The sequence below is a fragment of the Anguilla anguilla genome, chromosome 13 (assembly GCF_013347855.1).
Source record: "Anguilla anguilla isolate fAngAng1 chromosome 13, fAngAng1.pri, whole genome shotgun sequence".
Classification (NCBI taxonomy): Eukaryota; Metazoa; Chordata; class Actinopteri; order Anguilliformes; family Anguillidae; genus Anguilla; species Anguilla anguilla.
Genome location: NC_049213.1, coordinates 29,936,942 through 29,953,995, shown reverse-complemented (window position 1 = coordinate 29,953,995; position 17,054 = coordinate 29,936,942). Strand labels below are relative to the sequence as shown.

At 37.5% G+C, this 17,054-nt stretch overlaps 2 protein-coding genes across 2 annotated transcripts in view; both read right to left on the bottom strand.

Moving 5' to 3' along the window:
- Positions 1-83: 83 nt before the first annotated feature.
- Positions 84-12,563, bottom strand: LOC118211056 (cadherin-like protein 26). Its single transcript, XM_035387806.1, has 16 exons — positions 12,402-12,563; positions 10,852-10,974; positions 10,554-10,703; positions 10,028-10,172; positions 9,462-9,619; positions 8,284-8,415; positions 7,556-7,738; positions 6,751-7,070; positions 6,485-6,627; positions 5,868-6,092; positions 4,913-5,137; positions 3,684-3,805; positions 3,256-3,387; positions 2,949-3,035; positions 2,491-2,589; positions 84-1,787 (listed from the first exon to the last, which is right to left on the bottom strand). The coding sequence occupies exons 1-16, from the start codon at positions 12,450-12,452 to the stop codon at positions 1,581-1,583; spliced, it is 2,502 nt and encodes an 833-aa protein (XP_035243697.1). The 5' UTR covers positions 12,453-12,563; the 3' UTR covers positions 84-1,580.
- Positions 84-17,054, bottom strand: part of LOC118211055 (cadherin-like protein 26) — a 41,043-nt gene continuing 24,072 nt past the window's right edge. Inside the window, exon 18 of the transcript XR_004761949.1 lies at positions 84-893. The gene's annotated coding sequence lies outside the window, so the exon portion shown is untranslated. The remainder of the gene's footprint in view (positions 894-17,054) is intronic.

Genomic DNA, 17,054 nt, shown 5'->3' with positions numbered 1-17,054 from the left:
TATATGTTATAATATCACTTTTGTAAATCCACATCATGATTATTTGATCTAGCAGTTGTATTAATTAATAGACAAGTCATGGAGAAGTCAGGTAAAAATTTAATGTGTTGATTTACAGATTCAAATTCATATCTTGTTTGTCTTTCACAGATTGAGAAAAATTTTCTCAACTCAATACGTTAGTTGCATAGAACCCTGAGAAATGCATTTGAGCAACATAATAAGTTAGATTCACTTTACATAGAAAGCTCAGGGGATATTCAATTGCTGAAAAACACACAAAAAAAACATCATGGGTGTTTATGTGTCTTAATTTCCTACCTCAGCTACAGCAGAACAATGAGAAACAGTGAGACTGAAGCAATTTTAAGATAGCAATGATAACATTAATTCAAATACAGTATGACAGAATGAGGAACAGAAATGTAAAACTGGGAACTGTTTTGTATGTAATTATTTTCACCTCATTCACTCAGTGGTGCACAGTAAAATGATCAGTGTTAAATCAACTCTTACAGAGCACTAGAGTACTATACACGTAGTCCCTGTTGGTTTTATATGTACTCTGTTAGTGTTAAATTTACCCTGGAGATGTTTCTGTGTGACTATGTCTGTAAACAAATAATCTTTCCTTAATCAGGAAATTGCACTTTTCCCGGTTTCCTGTAGCTCAATATTTTATGTTTTTTTTTACAGAGCAGCACACATCCCATTGCTGTCCTGGCTTCCAATAAAACACAAATAAATGAATAAAAATACTCTGCTCTGACTGGTTTAAAATATAGAAATTGAATCTGAAAAGCATACATTATTCTCTATGTTCAAAAGCAATCTACAAGCTGCAAGCAATGACATACTATTCCCTAACAAGCCTTTAGAAGAACAGTTTTAACCTGTCTGTCGAAGAAGCCAAACACCTGCCACACATCACAGCCCAGATAAAGGTGCTCTCATTTTCCTTGTTTTGAAAGATTGGCCAAAAACCTGCAGACAAACTTTTTATAAGACACGTGTCACCGAGCAAACACAATTATGATTACTGGGGATAAAAACTGGTCTATCTTGCCATCAAATATCTGAATGTGTTGAGTTGATATTATTTTAGGAAAAAGTAGGTAAACCAGCAATAATTAACCCAATCAGCTGCCAACCCTGGTATAGGATGCGGTAAAAAGCTAAAAATGAAAGCCATAATAAAAACCTGTCACCTTAAAGAGATAATGAGCACATTGGTATGGACAACCATCCCTTGCTATATAGTTCATTTCAACGAGTCATATATTCTCAAACAGGAAATACATTTTTTTTTTTTTGTGATATAAGGAAAAAGAGAAAAGCTGTCTTATCAGTGGTGAATCCAGTTAACAGGTATAAGCATAATTACAAAAGGTTCATTGAGACCTGGAAATGATACTACTCTATTCTCCCAAAAAGTTTAACATTTCATTATTTTAAGGTAATTTCTACTAGTGTTTCGACTAATGTTTGTCTTATTTGGAAAGACGTCCTGCATCTCACACTCTATGCAGATGTCTGCTTTCGATGGACACGTCATTGATCTCGTACCTGCTGTTGTCCATCTAAGGCTGTGTTGGTGTGGGACTGCATATTGTGGCCAGTGTTTGAAATCTTGGTCCCAGGTACAGGAGGTCATCCGGTACAAAACTGCCCTCGTCAACGGAGATGCTGTCCAGCTCTGGGTTAACCACCGAATCTTCTTCACAAGTGTACACTTTGGGGTCATAATCGCACAGCTCCTCTTCAAATGCTTGGATTGAAGACAGTCTCTGAAGATGGACAAGGACCAATGCATACAGAACTCAAAAACTCAGTGGAGTCAACAAGAGATTGCAGTTGTTCTATTTTTGTTGCTGACATTCATGTGTGATCTTTATAATACCTTGGTTGACTGATATGGTGGTCTCAGTATGAAGAAGGAACTCAATGCATTAACTCAGCAAAAAATCAAAGACTCACATTTCAGGAGCAGCATTGTGAGACAGTTAATATCTGCCTGAATTTTCAGTTTGTATGATCCAGATATTTTGACTTATACACAGAAGCATGTGAAGAGACTGTGAACTGGGAGATAAAATATTTCATCCTGTATGTAAAGTGACCTTCCACAAATACACTAGTGTATTGAATCGTGATGCAACATGCAGCATGTTCAGACCGTGTCAACCATGGAAAACAAGCTGTTCAGGGGCAGAATGGAATGGGGTGCATTTAGCTACAGCAAGGACCACAATGGAAACAAGTCTTGTGACTTTTTTGTGTTATCCTTAATGCTCTTTTAATTGTGCATGTACATTGGTGTTTGCAACCATGTAATTGTCCTTTTAAAGTGAATCGTCAAATAAATAAACTAAAAACTAAAACATGCCAAGAATCCGAGAACTTTTAACTGGCCGCTAGTGTCTGTGTGTAATCTGCATCAGTTTTTGAGTTTTAATAGCTTAAAATGCATAACTATAAATCAGAAGGTACCTGAGAGACCAATGAGGTGAGGGCTTCTTTTTTTAAGAACAAAGCGCCACCGCGGGAGGATGCAGAATGGTGTCCGCTCAGCGTTGACGTCTGCAAAGACTGATTAAAAGGGAAAACTCAGAAAGTGAAAATCCATTTTGTGACACGACATACACTCTGATACTTCTTAACTGTAATAAAAAAATAAGCATCTCTCAAAAACAAGCCTCAGTGTAATATTTACACCGAATGGGGTTGCTCAGGCCAAAGCCACTACAGAGGGCAAATATGTGCAGGTTTACATGTTTCACAAAAGTTTCACATACCTTATATCGCTCATTCCTACTCAGTGACCGTTGTGAGCTCATGTTTTAAAATCAGAATTAAAAGCAACACACTTAACCACTGAATGCAAGTGTAAGCAATAAACAGTTTTAGTGGAAAACAGGCTGAAATAAACTTGCAGATGATAACTGTACCTTGTACACTGCATTACTGTGGTGTTGATGGTAGCTTTGTCCCTGGCTGCTTTCATACACTCGATAATTGTACCGTTGAGCTCCAACCTAAAAGAAGATCAGAACATTTTAAATTTAATTGGAGTAAGATGCATATTTGGAATCGCCATTGGAAGCATGCTTCTTCAGTAAAAGCTTATTTCATTTGCACATGAATACTGTGCTTTCATGTGTCGTAATTATAATGCCATTACATTGCGAATTGCATTGGTGACAATTCAGTCTCGGTCATTGGTTTCTGGAAGCATTTTCAGAGGCTGTTGATTACCTGTTGATTGCTAATGGCTGCCTGTTGGTTGGATGACTGAATAAGTGTACCATTTTGTCCATGTAAACCTTGAGCTGCTTGTGTTGCTGTTTTACTCTGGTCCTGTTTGACTAGTTGAGGTGTCTCTGGAATCTTAAAGATAAAGATGGCAGTTGTGCGTATATATTTAAATACTGATTCATGACATTTTAAGCAGACCAAAAAGAAACACTAGTAGCACCCAATTCCAAAAGACTAAATGCTGAACAGTTCAGTTCAGAGTGTATTATTTGATCAATGCAAGTCTTTAAATTTTCTTGAGAAAAGTTTCCAGCTCAGTGAACAGCTGTGCTTTTATTAATTAATTAATTAATTAATTAAGGTAAATTCGATGACAAATGTTGATTGAAAAAAACAAATTAAATGCATGTTTTTGACAAGAGATGTACCTTGCAGTCAGTTCCAGGTGTTTCTAGATTGGATACGAGTAGCATACCCCCAGAATCATTGGAAAATGGGAACTCGATCTTTTTTCTCCCACAGGTAAGAAGAAGGCCCAGAAGCAGAATCCCTTAAATCCAAACAGGCAAGAACATCATTCAAGATAAAAGCTTTGCATTGCCATCAAGGACCAGAGCACACAGTAGCAAGATTTCATTGTGATAAACAGCAAATGGTTAAATAAATAGTACTATAGCAGATTAATGCCTAGCAAAGACCATTTAAGCTAGGTTAACACACACACACACACACACACACACACTCACAGTCGTTATAGAAACCTTCATATGACACAACAAAAATCATATCAATACTTCTCTATTCTCTCCAATTGTCATTTCAAATTTCACTTGCATTGTGACTTTGTATCATAACTACAATACAAAATGACTAGCCAAAATGATTAGTTATCCTCTGTATTCAATGTACATTTGTGATAAGTTGTGAGAAATAAAAATATGAAACTGTTTCAAGTACAGAATTTTTATATTTGTTTTTGGCGACCTCTGAACTTGCCAAACTTGTGTTGAACAAATAAACACTCACAAAAAAAATAAAATAAAATAAAAGGAAAAGGAAAGGGATATTAAGTCCAGAAATATGCCTTTGCTGGTTGTATTAGAATAAAGTAATTTCTGTGTGATGATGTAATAATCGATGTCAGGTAACTTTAATGTACAATATATGAGTATGTAAGTCTTGGTGAGACTTCTATAAAATATAGCATCTTATTCCCCTTTGTCATTGCCATTGCCAAGTGCCATTGGCAATTCACAGAAAGCTGTGTAATGAAATCTAGCAGGATATTAGAGCTATGTAGCCATTTATTATATTTCTATTGTTTCTGGTGTCCCCCAGTTACTGAAGTCAGGCATGAGTAACTGGGGTCATTGAGCAGTTTGTTCAGATGGGGGCTGTACTTTGCCAACTAGCTAAGACTAGAAGGTGTGTGCTCTAAAACAAGTTAGCCAAGTACGTCTATTTCAATCAACAATGGCCAGCTAAGCATTGCAGCTGCATTGCAGTCCCAGCGAGATTCTGCGGGTTGGGCATCAGGCATGTCCTGTATTCAGTCTAGGGCTATATGGTGCAACACTGCAGTGCTGGAATTAGCTACTTCACTTTGGAGCGAGACGGCTCTATGGTAGCGTACTCATAATTCAAAGAGGTTTCATACCCAGTAGCAGTAGTAAGGCAGCGAATACAATCCCAATGGCACTGCTGTTGATTTGGGTTTTGGAAGCGGCCGCACGGGCCGAGCAGTCTTGACTTATGGAGCAGTCGCACGCGGCGACCGTGATGTTCTGCACAGAGAAGCGCTCCTGCTGGTCATAGACCTTGAGCTGCAGCTCATAAAATCCAGCGTAGACAGTGCTCTTCTTAATCAGATTCACCGTGGTCCCTTTAGAAAAGGAGAATGTTCATAACTCTAAAGGATCGTGCTTAGGGAGAAAACATCAGTCAATTAACAAATGAGCCAATTAACCTATTGACTCATTAACCGAATAATAATTCTAATTATTTTACTTAAAAGATTATAACAGCACTCCCAGAGGCATCCAGGGACCTTCCCAGGTTATGGCTGAGGAACATGGTTTCATAAACCAGCTGTTCATTTAAACATCAACTTTACATGGTAGGTCACCCAAGATTCTTGTTGCAGTGACACATTCTTAATTTAGTGTCTCATCTAAATGATGACACCTTCTAGACTGAGCGTAGTGCTGCCTCACTGTGCTGGGAACATTTTTGGTGAAGAGGGAACAGTGGCTCCTATTGGTCCATCAACCCCTATCTCCCATCCAACAAATTTACATTTTAGTAGTTTAGCAATTGCTGTTAGCTGAAAAGCAACCAGCAAAAGTGCTTTTCATATGAAAATCAAACATCATGAGATATACTGTCAGACATGTAATTCACCATTTGGCCGTTCTCAGCCATGGGAATCTTCAAAGTGCTCGGCCAACATAGCTTGGAGATAAGACAGAGCTGTATGATATATGCTTTGTAAATAAGTAATGTAGGAATTATTATTATTATTGTTATTATTATTGTTGTTATTATTATTATTATTATTATTAGTATTATTATTATTGTTGTTGTTGTTGTTATTATTATTATTATTATTATACCATAGTTGGTGTCAAGACTCCATTTGTCTTTATCTTCCCCAACCAGCTCAAATCGAAAGGGTCCACTATAAGGGGCATCATCCAGGTCGTAGGCACTGATGTTGGTCATAGTGGCATCATCTGACAGGCACATGGAGATTGTGTTCGATTGCAGCTGGGGCAAATTGTCATTCTTGTCTGTCACATGGAGCGTAAGTGTTGCTGTAGCAGTCATTGGGGGTTCGCCTGTTTGAAGCAGAGTGATTCAACAATGTAAAATGTACTTACTCTAGGATAATTCAATCTCTCTTTGAAACAACATAATCAAACCAGTATACTCATATTGTGGTGGAGATTTTATATATAAATTGATGATATAACACAGACATTTCAAAGAAGCCCAGATTTGCAGATTTTGGTTCAGACGCACTGCACTAGTAAATTACAACAACCCCCCAAAAAAAAAAAAAACATGCTAAGATTGTGTTCTACGGTGTTAAAACTAACAGGAAAATGACATCTTAGAAGATACACCTTGGAGTAAAGATTTTTAAAATGCTCATATTTGAACTTTATTAGTATAATAATAATAATAATAATAATAATAATAATAATAATAATAATAATAATAATATTACCTTTGTCAACGGCATATAAGGTAATGAGATAGGTGCCATTCACCACATAGGGTGATTCTCTATCCAGTGCATTAACTGTTGTAATTGCACCTGTTTTGGGATCCACACTCACCCAGTTACCAGGGTCATCACCTTTTATATACCTGTGATGTTAAAGCAGAGAGGATTTACCAGACAGGCTGTTTATTTTAACAAACAAAATATTTTGCTTGCTATCAATATGATTGACCGAATTACTAAATAGGCATCCTTAAACATAATCTCACTCAAAGTCATTGGGCGATTTTCCATCGGGGTCGCTGGCGGTGAATGTCTCCAGGTAGTGTCCAATCGATGCATCTTCATCTACCACGACCTCACGCGTGGTGAATGTAAATTCTGGGGGGTCGTTGATATCCTCCACAAGAATGGTGACGTTCGAAGACACGAAAACCGGCACCTTTCCTTTTCCAGGATCGGCATCGATATTAATCACCTTCCAGAGGGCGCCGGAAGTCTTCTTCTTCAGCTCACAGGAGAAGTATGGGTCCTCATTCTCCGCAATGATGGACAGCTGTTTCACTGAGGCCAACTCATAGTCCAGAGGCTATGCAGCAAAATATTCAAAAGAGTCCAAAGAGGATAAAATGCACTCAGAGTAAAATACACTCTATCAGAGTAATTTGAAATTTTGGTTGTGGGTTGAAATAGGTTTGTGACTTGTTTTTGCAAACATGATTTTTAAAAAAATTAATGCGATACTTATGTGTATCTTATGATTCACATGTGCACCATACATCAAATACAATGCAGTGCTTATCATTAGTGTTGAGTTGAGTCAAAGCCTTTTGTGATATGATTTTTTTTTAAATGTGTGTATCTTACATCAGACAATTTACAGAACAACAGTACAGTGGCTGAATTGAAACTAAAAATATTTCATAACAGATGAGGAGATAATGCCTCCAGCTGAGTGCAAGTATGACATTGCTTGGGTAGTAGATCCAGTTAATTGCTCAACCATTCATGCAGAAACTGTAGATTGAAATTCAAGCAATGAAAACAATATAGTGATCATGACTGCTACCTTACCTTTACGACTGTCAGGATTCCATCATTGGTTTCTGGGTCAGTTTGGATCTCAAAGTTCCCTTGCCTGTCTCCCTTTATTGTGTATCTTACTCTCCACGCGGCAGTACCCTTTGTGTCTTTATCTGTCACGTGTATTCTGAGGGGAGACATCCCGGACTCCCTCTCCTTCACTCGACCCAACCCCTGAAATATGCAGTCAGAAAGTGAGCCAACAAACCTTATAGGAGCTCAAAGTAGTGCTTTTAGCTGGTCCTCTTGATGCTTCTTAATACACAGCCTGAATAATGTATGGCCTTAATCAGCGTTTGTTCTCAGCTTCGAGTAAATCAGGGGTTCCCGAACTGTGGGTCCCAACCCCATGTACGGTCGCCTAATTCGAGGATGGGGTCATATGAACATTTTGGCAAAATGTTTTTGTGATTTTGTGTCTCTTTAAAATATGTGAATGTGGGCTATCTGATGAACATCACAACAGCTGAACTATAATTTTAAAAATTAGGCACGAGAGGTTGTGGTATATTGCCAATATAGTCATGGCTAAACGCCATTGTTAGGCACCAGGCTTGTATGGGTGGGGTGCTGGGGACACGTAACTTTGTGAATATTCATTTGGAATCGCATCAGAAAAAACGTTTAGGAAACCCTGCACTAAATGGTGTTGGTGAAGGCAATGCAATATGATATTTCTAGTAGAGATGCATAACTGGACTGCATTACAAAAGGCTTACTGTGACACCATTGAAGACAGGCAAGTAGTTGTTTTTGTCCAGAACATTAACGATGACAGTGCTTGAGCTTGAGAGTTGAACCTTCTCTCCATAATCCTTTGCCTCAACCACAATGGTGTATTTATTGGCTTTCTGAATATAAAAATAGATTCAATCTCACATTATGAAATGGTTTACATCAAAAGAGCAAAGAGCCTCAAAGGTAAGATAAATGAACAAAGGGCTTTAATACCAAAAGTGCTGCATCTTATTCAGCTTCGATTTTGTAACAATGGGCTTGTAAAATGGAATTTGTTGCCTTTAGGTATGACAGTCAACTTGCCTGAAAGTTTACTGTTCATTATAGCCACGGCAAATATGACCGGCCGGCTACTTTGCAAAAAGTGAAAAGTAGGGAAAAGTGAAAATAGAGAATTAAACACTGATTTAAAAAATGGAAAAAAAAACTAGGCTATATGTGTTTAGATGAAAGTACACAGCAACTAGATTGAATTCTGGGGTTTTTTGAAGGTGAGGTTTTGGTGAAAGGCACGGTGGTTACTGTTATTTGTTATTATATCTGCCACCACTAGGGGAAGATCAAAGTTAAAAGATCACTCCGTGGTACTCGTCAATTTGTAAATAGTGTTTCAAATCAATTCAGATTCGGATTCAGATACGATTTTCACTTTTATTTGAATGACACCTTTCCAGATAGATCACTTTGAGGCAAGTAAGAAGGGATTTGATTTTAAGACTGCTACAATCAAGCTAGGAACAGATGTCCTGCCAATTTCATTATGAAATGAGCATAGCCCCTTTCCAGGGCTTTACAAAACATTTTAGAACCAAAGCGCACACAGCAGAGACTACTAAAAGAACATGCTCACTAGTATTTCACTTCTGATTGGCTAAAGCAAATTCTAATATTCTTCAAGGTTGTGTAATGCTGCAGTACAGAGCCAGTGAGTGATGCATTTTTGTGCGTCACTTTGGACAAAAGAATCTGAAAATAAATGTAATGGAATGGTCAGTTTATGCATATACTACAGTTTCACAGCCCGTGCAAGTGTATTGTTTACATTTGCATAAGCAAAGACCAGAATTCTCAGCATTTTCAAAAGGTTTGAAAACAAAGGCAATTCCCATTGACAAAAGATGTTCAACTGTTTCCTAGCAGTACCAGTTCTATTCCTCACCTCATAGTCCAGACATCCCTTGAAAGAGATTCTGCCAGTCTCTTCAATAAAGAATTCAGCATTAGATGTGATGGGGGTCAAGATTTTGTATTCAACTGTTGCATTTAAGGTGCCTGGTCTGTCGAAATCTGTGGCCATCACTGTAAGTACACCTGTCCCTGTGTGCAGATTAGAGAAAGACTGTGTTAGCACAACATGCATATACGTTGTAATCCATCATAATTTCAATAAGCTATGGTCAATTTTTCATACTGTAGCAATGTACAGATACACTTCATATTTAACACAACCTAATAAATTTGTTATGATGATGGTGAACAACGTCTTAAATAATTTATTTAAAATTCTATGCATTTTGCAGCTAGCATGCAGAAAAATGCCACATGCATGTTTGGCCACGAATGCTTTCTAAAATATGAATACAGAATACAATCATGAAGGTGTTGTGTATCCTTTTGAAGGCTGTATTACTCATGATATAAAGTGTATTCCAGTTACAATTAAAAAAAAATTTAACCCCTAAAAATTACAAACATTTGATGTTGATTTTTACAATTATCACTTACCCTGTTGTTGTGATTCATCAATCGTAACTTCATACACTTGTTTCTGAAATGTAGGTACTTGGTCATTTATGTCCAGTATGGAGATCTCCACTCCCAGCCTTGTGTCTAGTTCCTCATTAGACGCATTTCTGGCTTCGAATTTCAGCTGCACGCACATTTCAGGAGAGCGGCACGTTATTTTCATGACATCCTCTGAGCTGACAAACTTTTCTGCCACTTGAAAACATAATGCGTCTTACTAATTGTTAGAGAGAAAAATCCTGATTCATTTGAAAGTAAATTGGCATTTTAAATCTTGATTCACAGGGCACAGCATGACATTAATGGTAGGACTTATGGTCTAGGTTTGAATCTGGCCCAAGTCAGACTATAACTTGGAAGCAGTCGATATTGCACCACCGGGGTTGGGGTGCATTTAAGCATTATATTATATCCATTCAGGGATATTCCAGGAGCCAACAAGTAACCATTTGTTATTAGTGGGAGAGAATGTACAGCTTGTGAAGCTTTAATACTTTTTTCTTACCTTCAAGACTCTATGTTTTTCAAAATCAACTTTTCCCAAAACAGAGATAAATCCAGTATTTTCATCTATTTGAAGTATCCCAACGGGCTCTACATCAACACCATCTCCGAGGAGTATGAACTTCACCCGGTAATCTCGATCGACATGGACCTGAGATGCATTGTGGGATCAGATGAGCGAGAGTCTGCGTGCACATACTGCATGTGCATGTACTATAAATTCACACAAAATATTTTATTCTTCACAACAATATAATGAATGATATTTAAGGTATTTATGCACTGATCCTTATCCTTACTTTTCCTAGCCGATATGGGAAAGGCCCAGGGTTTTCTTCTTCAATGGTGAATGAGTCAATGATCCAGGCTCTTTTGTGACGTGCTCGGCTCTCTGAAGAGGATGAGGTGACCATGCACAGGTGCTGGGGGAGGAATTATTTTGTCATTCTCATACAGACATCCTATTTGCCTCAGTCACCTTCTGATACCACCTAGTACTTGTTTCAGCAAATTATTTATTGCTTCCAGTAAAGCTATAACCATTTCAGATCATACACAGAGTACTGCATTTCAGGCTGGGATTCAATCAAATGTATCCTTACACTAAATGAATGAATCAATGAATGAATCTATTTGTCAATTTAAAAACAGGATTTCGTAAGACTGTTTAGCAGTCTTAGCAGAATCAAGCAATCACTAAAACTTGGCAAAATGTTTGAGACAATGCTTGAATTAAAACACCAGCCACAGTGTGAATTGATAGTTAATTTAAACTTTTATCTGTATGAAATTTCTTTGGGCTTATGTAGTGGCTGCATTTGTGCACATTGCACACCTCCCCCACGTGTCCAAAAAGTCACCTGGGCACTCTTTCTTGGACCTGAGAAGCAGTAAGGCTTCCTGTTATTGTAATTCTACTACAGTTAACTCTGTCACAAGACAAAGACCATGCCACAAAGATCAAGAAGTATCACTACTAAGCCTGTAGGATTTGCCTCAGGTAAATAAAGCATGAAACAAGACAGGTAGGATGTTTGAGTTTTGTATTTTTATACAGCCTTTTATTATAGTTCCTAAAATATAGATATTTTCAACTATTTCTGCAAAGTTATGATGCAGTGATTACATTTTTTGGCATTGGATGTGTGATTAAAAAGCAGTCTGGTATATATCCAAAACCCTGCCTGCTGAAACATATTAGCCTTCTCATACATTTCATTGCACAAGTCAAACTTGCAGCACGGTTACTGCTTCTCAAATCGTGCAATACTTAGGAAATTGTTGTTGAAAGATGCTATACCAATGACATAAAGCCTGGAAGGGTGTATCTGTTTTCACAATCAAGACAAACACGATCATTCTATGGAAATAAACTTCCTGGTAACTGTCAAAATACACAATATACATCAACATAATTAACTCAGCCATAGCCTGAAGCAAGTTATTCGAGAAAACTCTGCACGCATTGGTAAACAAGGGAAGTGAGAGGAAAATATAGAAGCTGACTTATTCCTTTAATAATTATTGTTTCAAATGTAAAATTTAACAGCGTTGATGAGGATATAAACAGTGTTCCAGAAAGTTCACGTATCTGGTCTCCAGAAAAATGGATCACATCACACAGCAAAATCAGAACCAACAGAGTTTATCTCTGTACAATAGTGATCACAGGTGCTCTCTTACAACGAATGTACCAGACAGTTGATTGCACACTGAACATTGTACTGTGCATAATAGCAATAAAAGCATTTCACCATTAAATGTCTCAGAATAACTAATCTTTTTTAACCTTTATGGAAATACTTATGACTCAAAGGAAAGGTTGAAGAAAACTGGTTTACAGACTTACCAGTGTCACAACAAGGACTATAATGGCAGACTTCATGTTGCAGCTAAGCATAGTGAAGTGGTTGTATCCAGGGTGGTACGGATTTTGTATCCTGTTTAATCCAAGCAGTTGCTACAGCCTTAGATCTGATCCTTTACTTGTCTTTGCATTTTTAAGATTGGAGCGATGTCTGTAGGAGTATGTGTGTGTGTGTGAGAGAGAGAGCGAGAGAGAGAGAGAGTGTGTCTGAGAGAGAGAGAAAGGGGGGGGGGGGAACCAAGTTCAAACCACCTCCTCCAGCCCAGTGAAAAAATACATTGAGAAACCGGCCTGAACAGTGAATACATCCTTCCTGACAGCAGTAAAAAACAGAAAAAACCTCAACATAATGTAAAAGTTAGGAAATAAATCATGTAACATTTACGTTTTAAAATGTTCAAAGTCAACAACAAATAAAAATATTCCTAAATACTTTTTTCAATATTGTAATGGGCAAATGGAAGTTAAAGAATGGTAAACTCAGTATTCTGGAAGTTTCCAGTGATACTCTCAGGAAATGGGTAGAGTTAAGTACAATCAACAAGGGATGAAGGCTGATCAGCAAATGGCACACAAGCACTCATGATACAGGCAAGTAATCTATGTTTTGTGGTTTCAAAAACTTGAGTGGGCCACAATGGCATATAAACAACTTCAAAACTGAAGAGATACTATTTATAAGAATGAACAAAAATGTGTATTCTTAAACTGAAGAAATACCAAATTTCAGATATTTCTGTAGTTTATTGCCACAAAAACATTTGGAACATTTGGCAAGCATATATGCATTACTTCAATCTGACCTAACTCAAAGTAATGTGTACATTTAAGGAAACCAAACAATAACAATATACAATCATTCTAAAGAGTATAAAACTGATTCCAGATGTTAAACTTAAAAGTTGTGAAAAAGCCATGGTTCATTCAACTTGATTCATTCAACATCCATCCTTAACATTTTAAAAAGGTATTTTTGCTTTTTTCTTCAACTATACAGTTTGGCAAGTTGTTTTGCATTAAGAACCTGGCAAACTACGTATGTTTGTAAAGAAATAGATTAACATTTGAATTTAATGTAAGTATAAATTAATAAGTGAAGCAGATCAGTTCCATGTTGAATATTGTCACTAGAACAAATAAGAGCGATATAAGAAGTCAAATTTGAACTAATGTTGTATAGTTCAAATTTGACTATACAACATTAAATTCATAAAGGGCATCAACAAAGTGAACTGCAAGAGATTCTTCAGGTTGAGTTCTGTTAGTAGAACCAGGGGACATGAATGGGATTTAACAAAAGGTAGATTCCATAAAGACATTAGGAGGAATTTTTCACACAGAGTGTAGTCAATGTGTGGAATAGCCTGCCAGGTCATGTAGTAGAGGCAGAAACTCTGGGGATTTTCAAAACTAGGCTTGATACAGTGTTAGATAGATACTTTCTAGTCTGCAGGTAATTAGAGCACTAATTTAGTTAGGAAAATGGCAAGCATTGTTGGGCTGAACGGCCTGTTCTCATCATTATATTATGTTATGTTATGTTATTCATTACTTTTGGAGGAAATGCCTCTACTGTACAACATTGTAGCACATACCCCAGAAACAAAGAGGTGTGGGATGTGTGTGATCTCATCACCAAGGAAAACAAATCCTTTAAGATTTTGCAGATAAGCACCATAAATCACAACTTAAAAGCAAATGAGATGTTTCAAATTTCAAAATAAAAACAGCTGAGCTGCAACTAAATATCATAAATATAACTTTTGCCACAGTTCTTTGACTTCGTACAAGTGATACATATTTGGTCCAATGGTCGTCAGTTACCATAACACTGGAATCAGTGTTTCATTTCAGTGTTTCTCAGTCTATAACGTCACACAATGTTAACACTTCCTTGGAATAACACTTAAACTGTGTTATTCCAAGGAAGCATTTCTTACTCATGCCATACATACTTTCTAGTAAAAAAAAAAAAAAATATCTGAGTCATTGTTTGAAATACATGATTTCAAAGGTTTCCTTTATGGTTTAGAAAAAACTAAATCTTTAGTTTGTGAGTAAACAAAAAGACCACTTGCATTTAATTATGAAGTTAAGGAGAAATTGAATCCAGGCTTCTGTATTAGTATGGTTTGTTTGAGCTGGTTATGGAGCCAAATCAGAACAGAAGGCACGAGAAGGCACAGGAAGGAACCCATTACATTACATTACATTACAGGCATTTAGCAGACGCTCTTATCCAGAGCGACTTACACAACTTTTTTTTACATAGCACTTTACATTGTATCCATTTATACAGCTGGATATATACTGAAGCAATGCAGGTTAAGTACCTTGCTCAAGAGTACAACGGCAGTGTCCTTACCCGGGAATCGAACCTGCGACCTTTCGGTTACAAGCGCAGTTCCTTACCCACTGTGCCAAACTCCAAACCCAGTCGAAGCATTCTTGAGATGTTCTCAAAAAAACCAAGCCTGGCAAGTTTTGTATCTGTGACGGGGAATAAATTAGGCCACACCTCACGGTGGGGCTGATAAGATACGAGTCCCCTATGTTATCCTCAACTAAGAACTTAATCACAACAGGATTTTCTGTCCTGGTTTCCCTACTGATATTTACATTGGAGACTGTATTTTATATACCGTATTTTACACGTTGTGATTGTCCTCTATAGCCGCGTTTCCACCAAAATTACTTTCAGTCCCAGGAACTACTTTACCAGGAACTAAGAGCTTCCATCAGCCAATGGTTGTCTGCGTTTCCACCGGGGTCTAAAGTACCGCGAAGATTAGGCAAATTAGCCCACTGACGTATGAAAAAGCGACGTTGTCGTCAGTCCATCTGTCATATGATTTCTTCTGTAACCCCATACTACCACCGAAGTAGCCTACATTATATTCTAATAACCGGGACAGCCCGGAGGGGTTTATTCCACTTATATACAACGGGTTACCAACAATGACTATATATGGTTACTTTTGTATTTATTGATTTTCATATATCCTCTCAAACACATTCATTATGTTTTTATGCGAACATTCGCTTTCATGTCTTGACATCCGAAGCGACAGAATGCATTCACATTTATATGTATAGTTGGCAACAACAGCAGAAAAAATGCACACGTTGTAAACAATTTGCTGTTTGATTATTTTCTCGTTCAAAATACTTTCTCATTCAAAATAAAAACAGCTGAGCTGCAACTAAATATCATAAATATTACTTTTGCCACAGTTCTTTGACTTCGTACAAGTGATACATATTTGGTCCAATGGTCGTCAGTTACCATAACACTGGAATCAGTGTTTCATTTCAGTGTTTCTCAGTCTATAACGTCACACAATGTTAACACTTCCTTGGAATAACACTTAAACTGTGTTATTCCAAGGAAGCATTTCTTACTCATGCCATACATACTTTCTAGTAAAAAAGAAAATATATATCTGAGTCATTGTTTGAAATACATGATTTCAAAGGTTTCCTTTATGGTTTAGAAAAAACTAAATCTTTAGTTTGTGAGTAAACAAAAAGACCACTTGCATTTAATTATGAACTTAAGGAGAAATTGAATCCAGGCTTCTGTATTAGTATGGTTTGTTTGAGCTGGTTATGGAGCCAAATCAGAACAGAAGGCACGAGAAGGCACAGGAAGGAACCCAGTCGAAACATTCTTGAGATGTTCTCAAAAAAACCAAGCCTGGCAAGTTTTGTATCTGTGACGGGGAATAAATTAGGCCACACCTCACGGTGGGGCTGATAAGATGCGAGTCCCTTATGTTATCCTCAACTAAGAACTTAATCACAACAGGATTTTCTGTCCTGGTTTCCCTACTGATATTTACATTGGAGACTGTATTTTATATACCGTATTTTACACGTTGTGATTGTCCTCTATAGCCGCGTTTCCACCAAAATTACCCGGAACTTTCAGTTCCAGGAACTACTTTACTAGGAACTAAGAGCTTCCATCAGCCAATGGTTGTCTGCGTTTCCACCGGGGTCTAAAGTACCGCGAAGATTAGGCAAATTAGCCCACTGACGTATGAAAAAGCGACGTTGTCGTCGGTCCATCTGTCATATGATTTCTTCTGTAACCCCATACTACCACCGAAGTAGCCTACATTATTTTCTAATAACCGGGACAGCCCGGAGGGGTTTATTCCACTTATATACAACGGGTTACCAACAATGACTATATATGGTTACTTTTGTATTTATTGATTTTCATATATCCTCTCAAACACATTCATTATGTTTTTATGCGAACATTCGCTTTCATGTCTTGACATCCGAAGCGACAGAATGCATTCACATTTATATGTATAGTTGGCAACAACAGCAGAAAACATGCACACGTTGTAAACAATTTGCTGTTTGATTACTTTCTCGTCGTCAATTCCATATAGGCTAATCGCAAAATGACAAGAATAGAACGAAAACTCGGACTTGCGTAAAAATGTAAATTAGTAGTGGTACAGCCACCGTTTGCTTTCCTTCGAAGTTACTGCTAGCCGAGCAGCGAAGTGTGCCCTCCAGATGCGAACCATGAACCATAAATTAGTCCATAGTCTTCCTGGTCTTTTCGTGGAATTGAAGAATGGCAGTAAAATGGAGTAAAATTACGGCAGTCTGAAA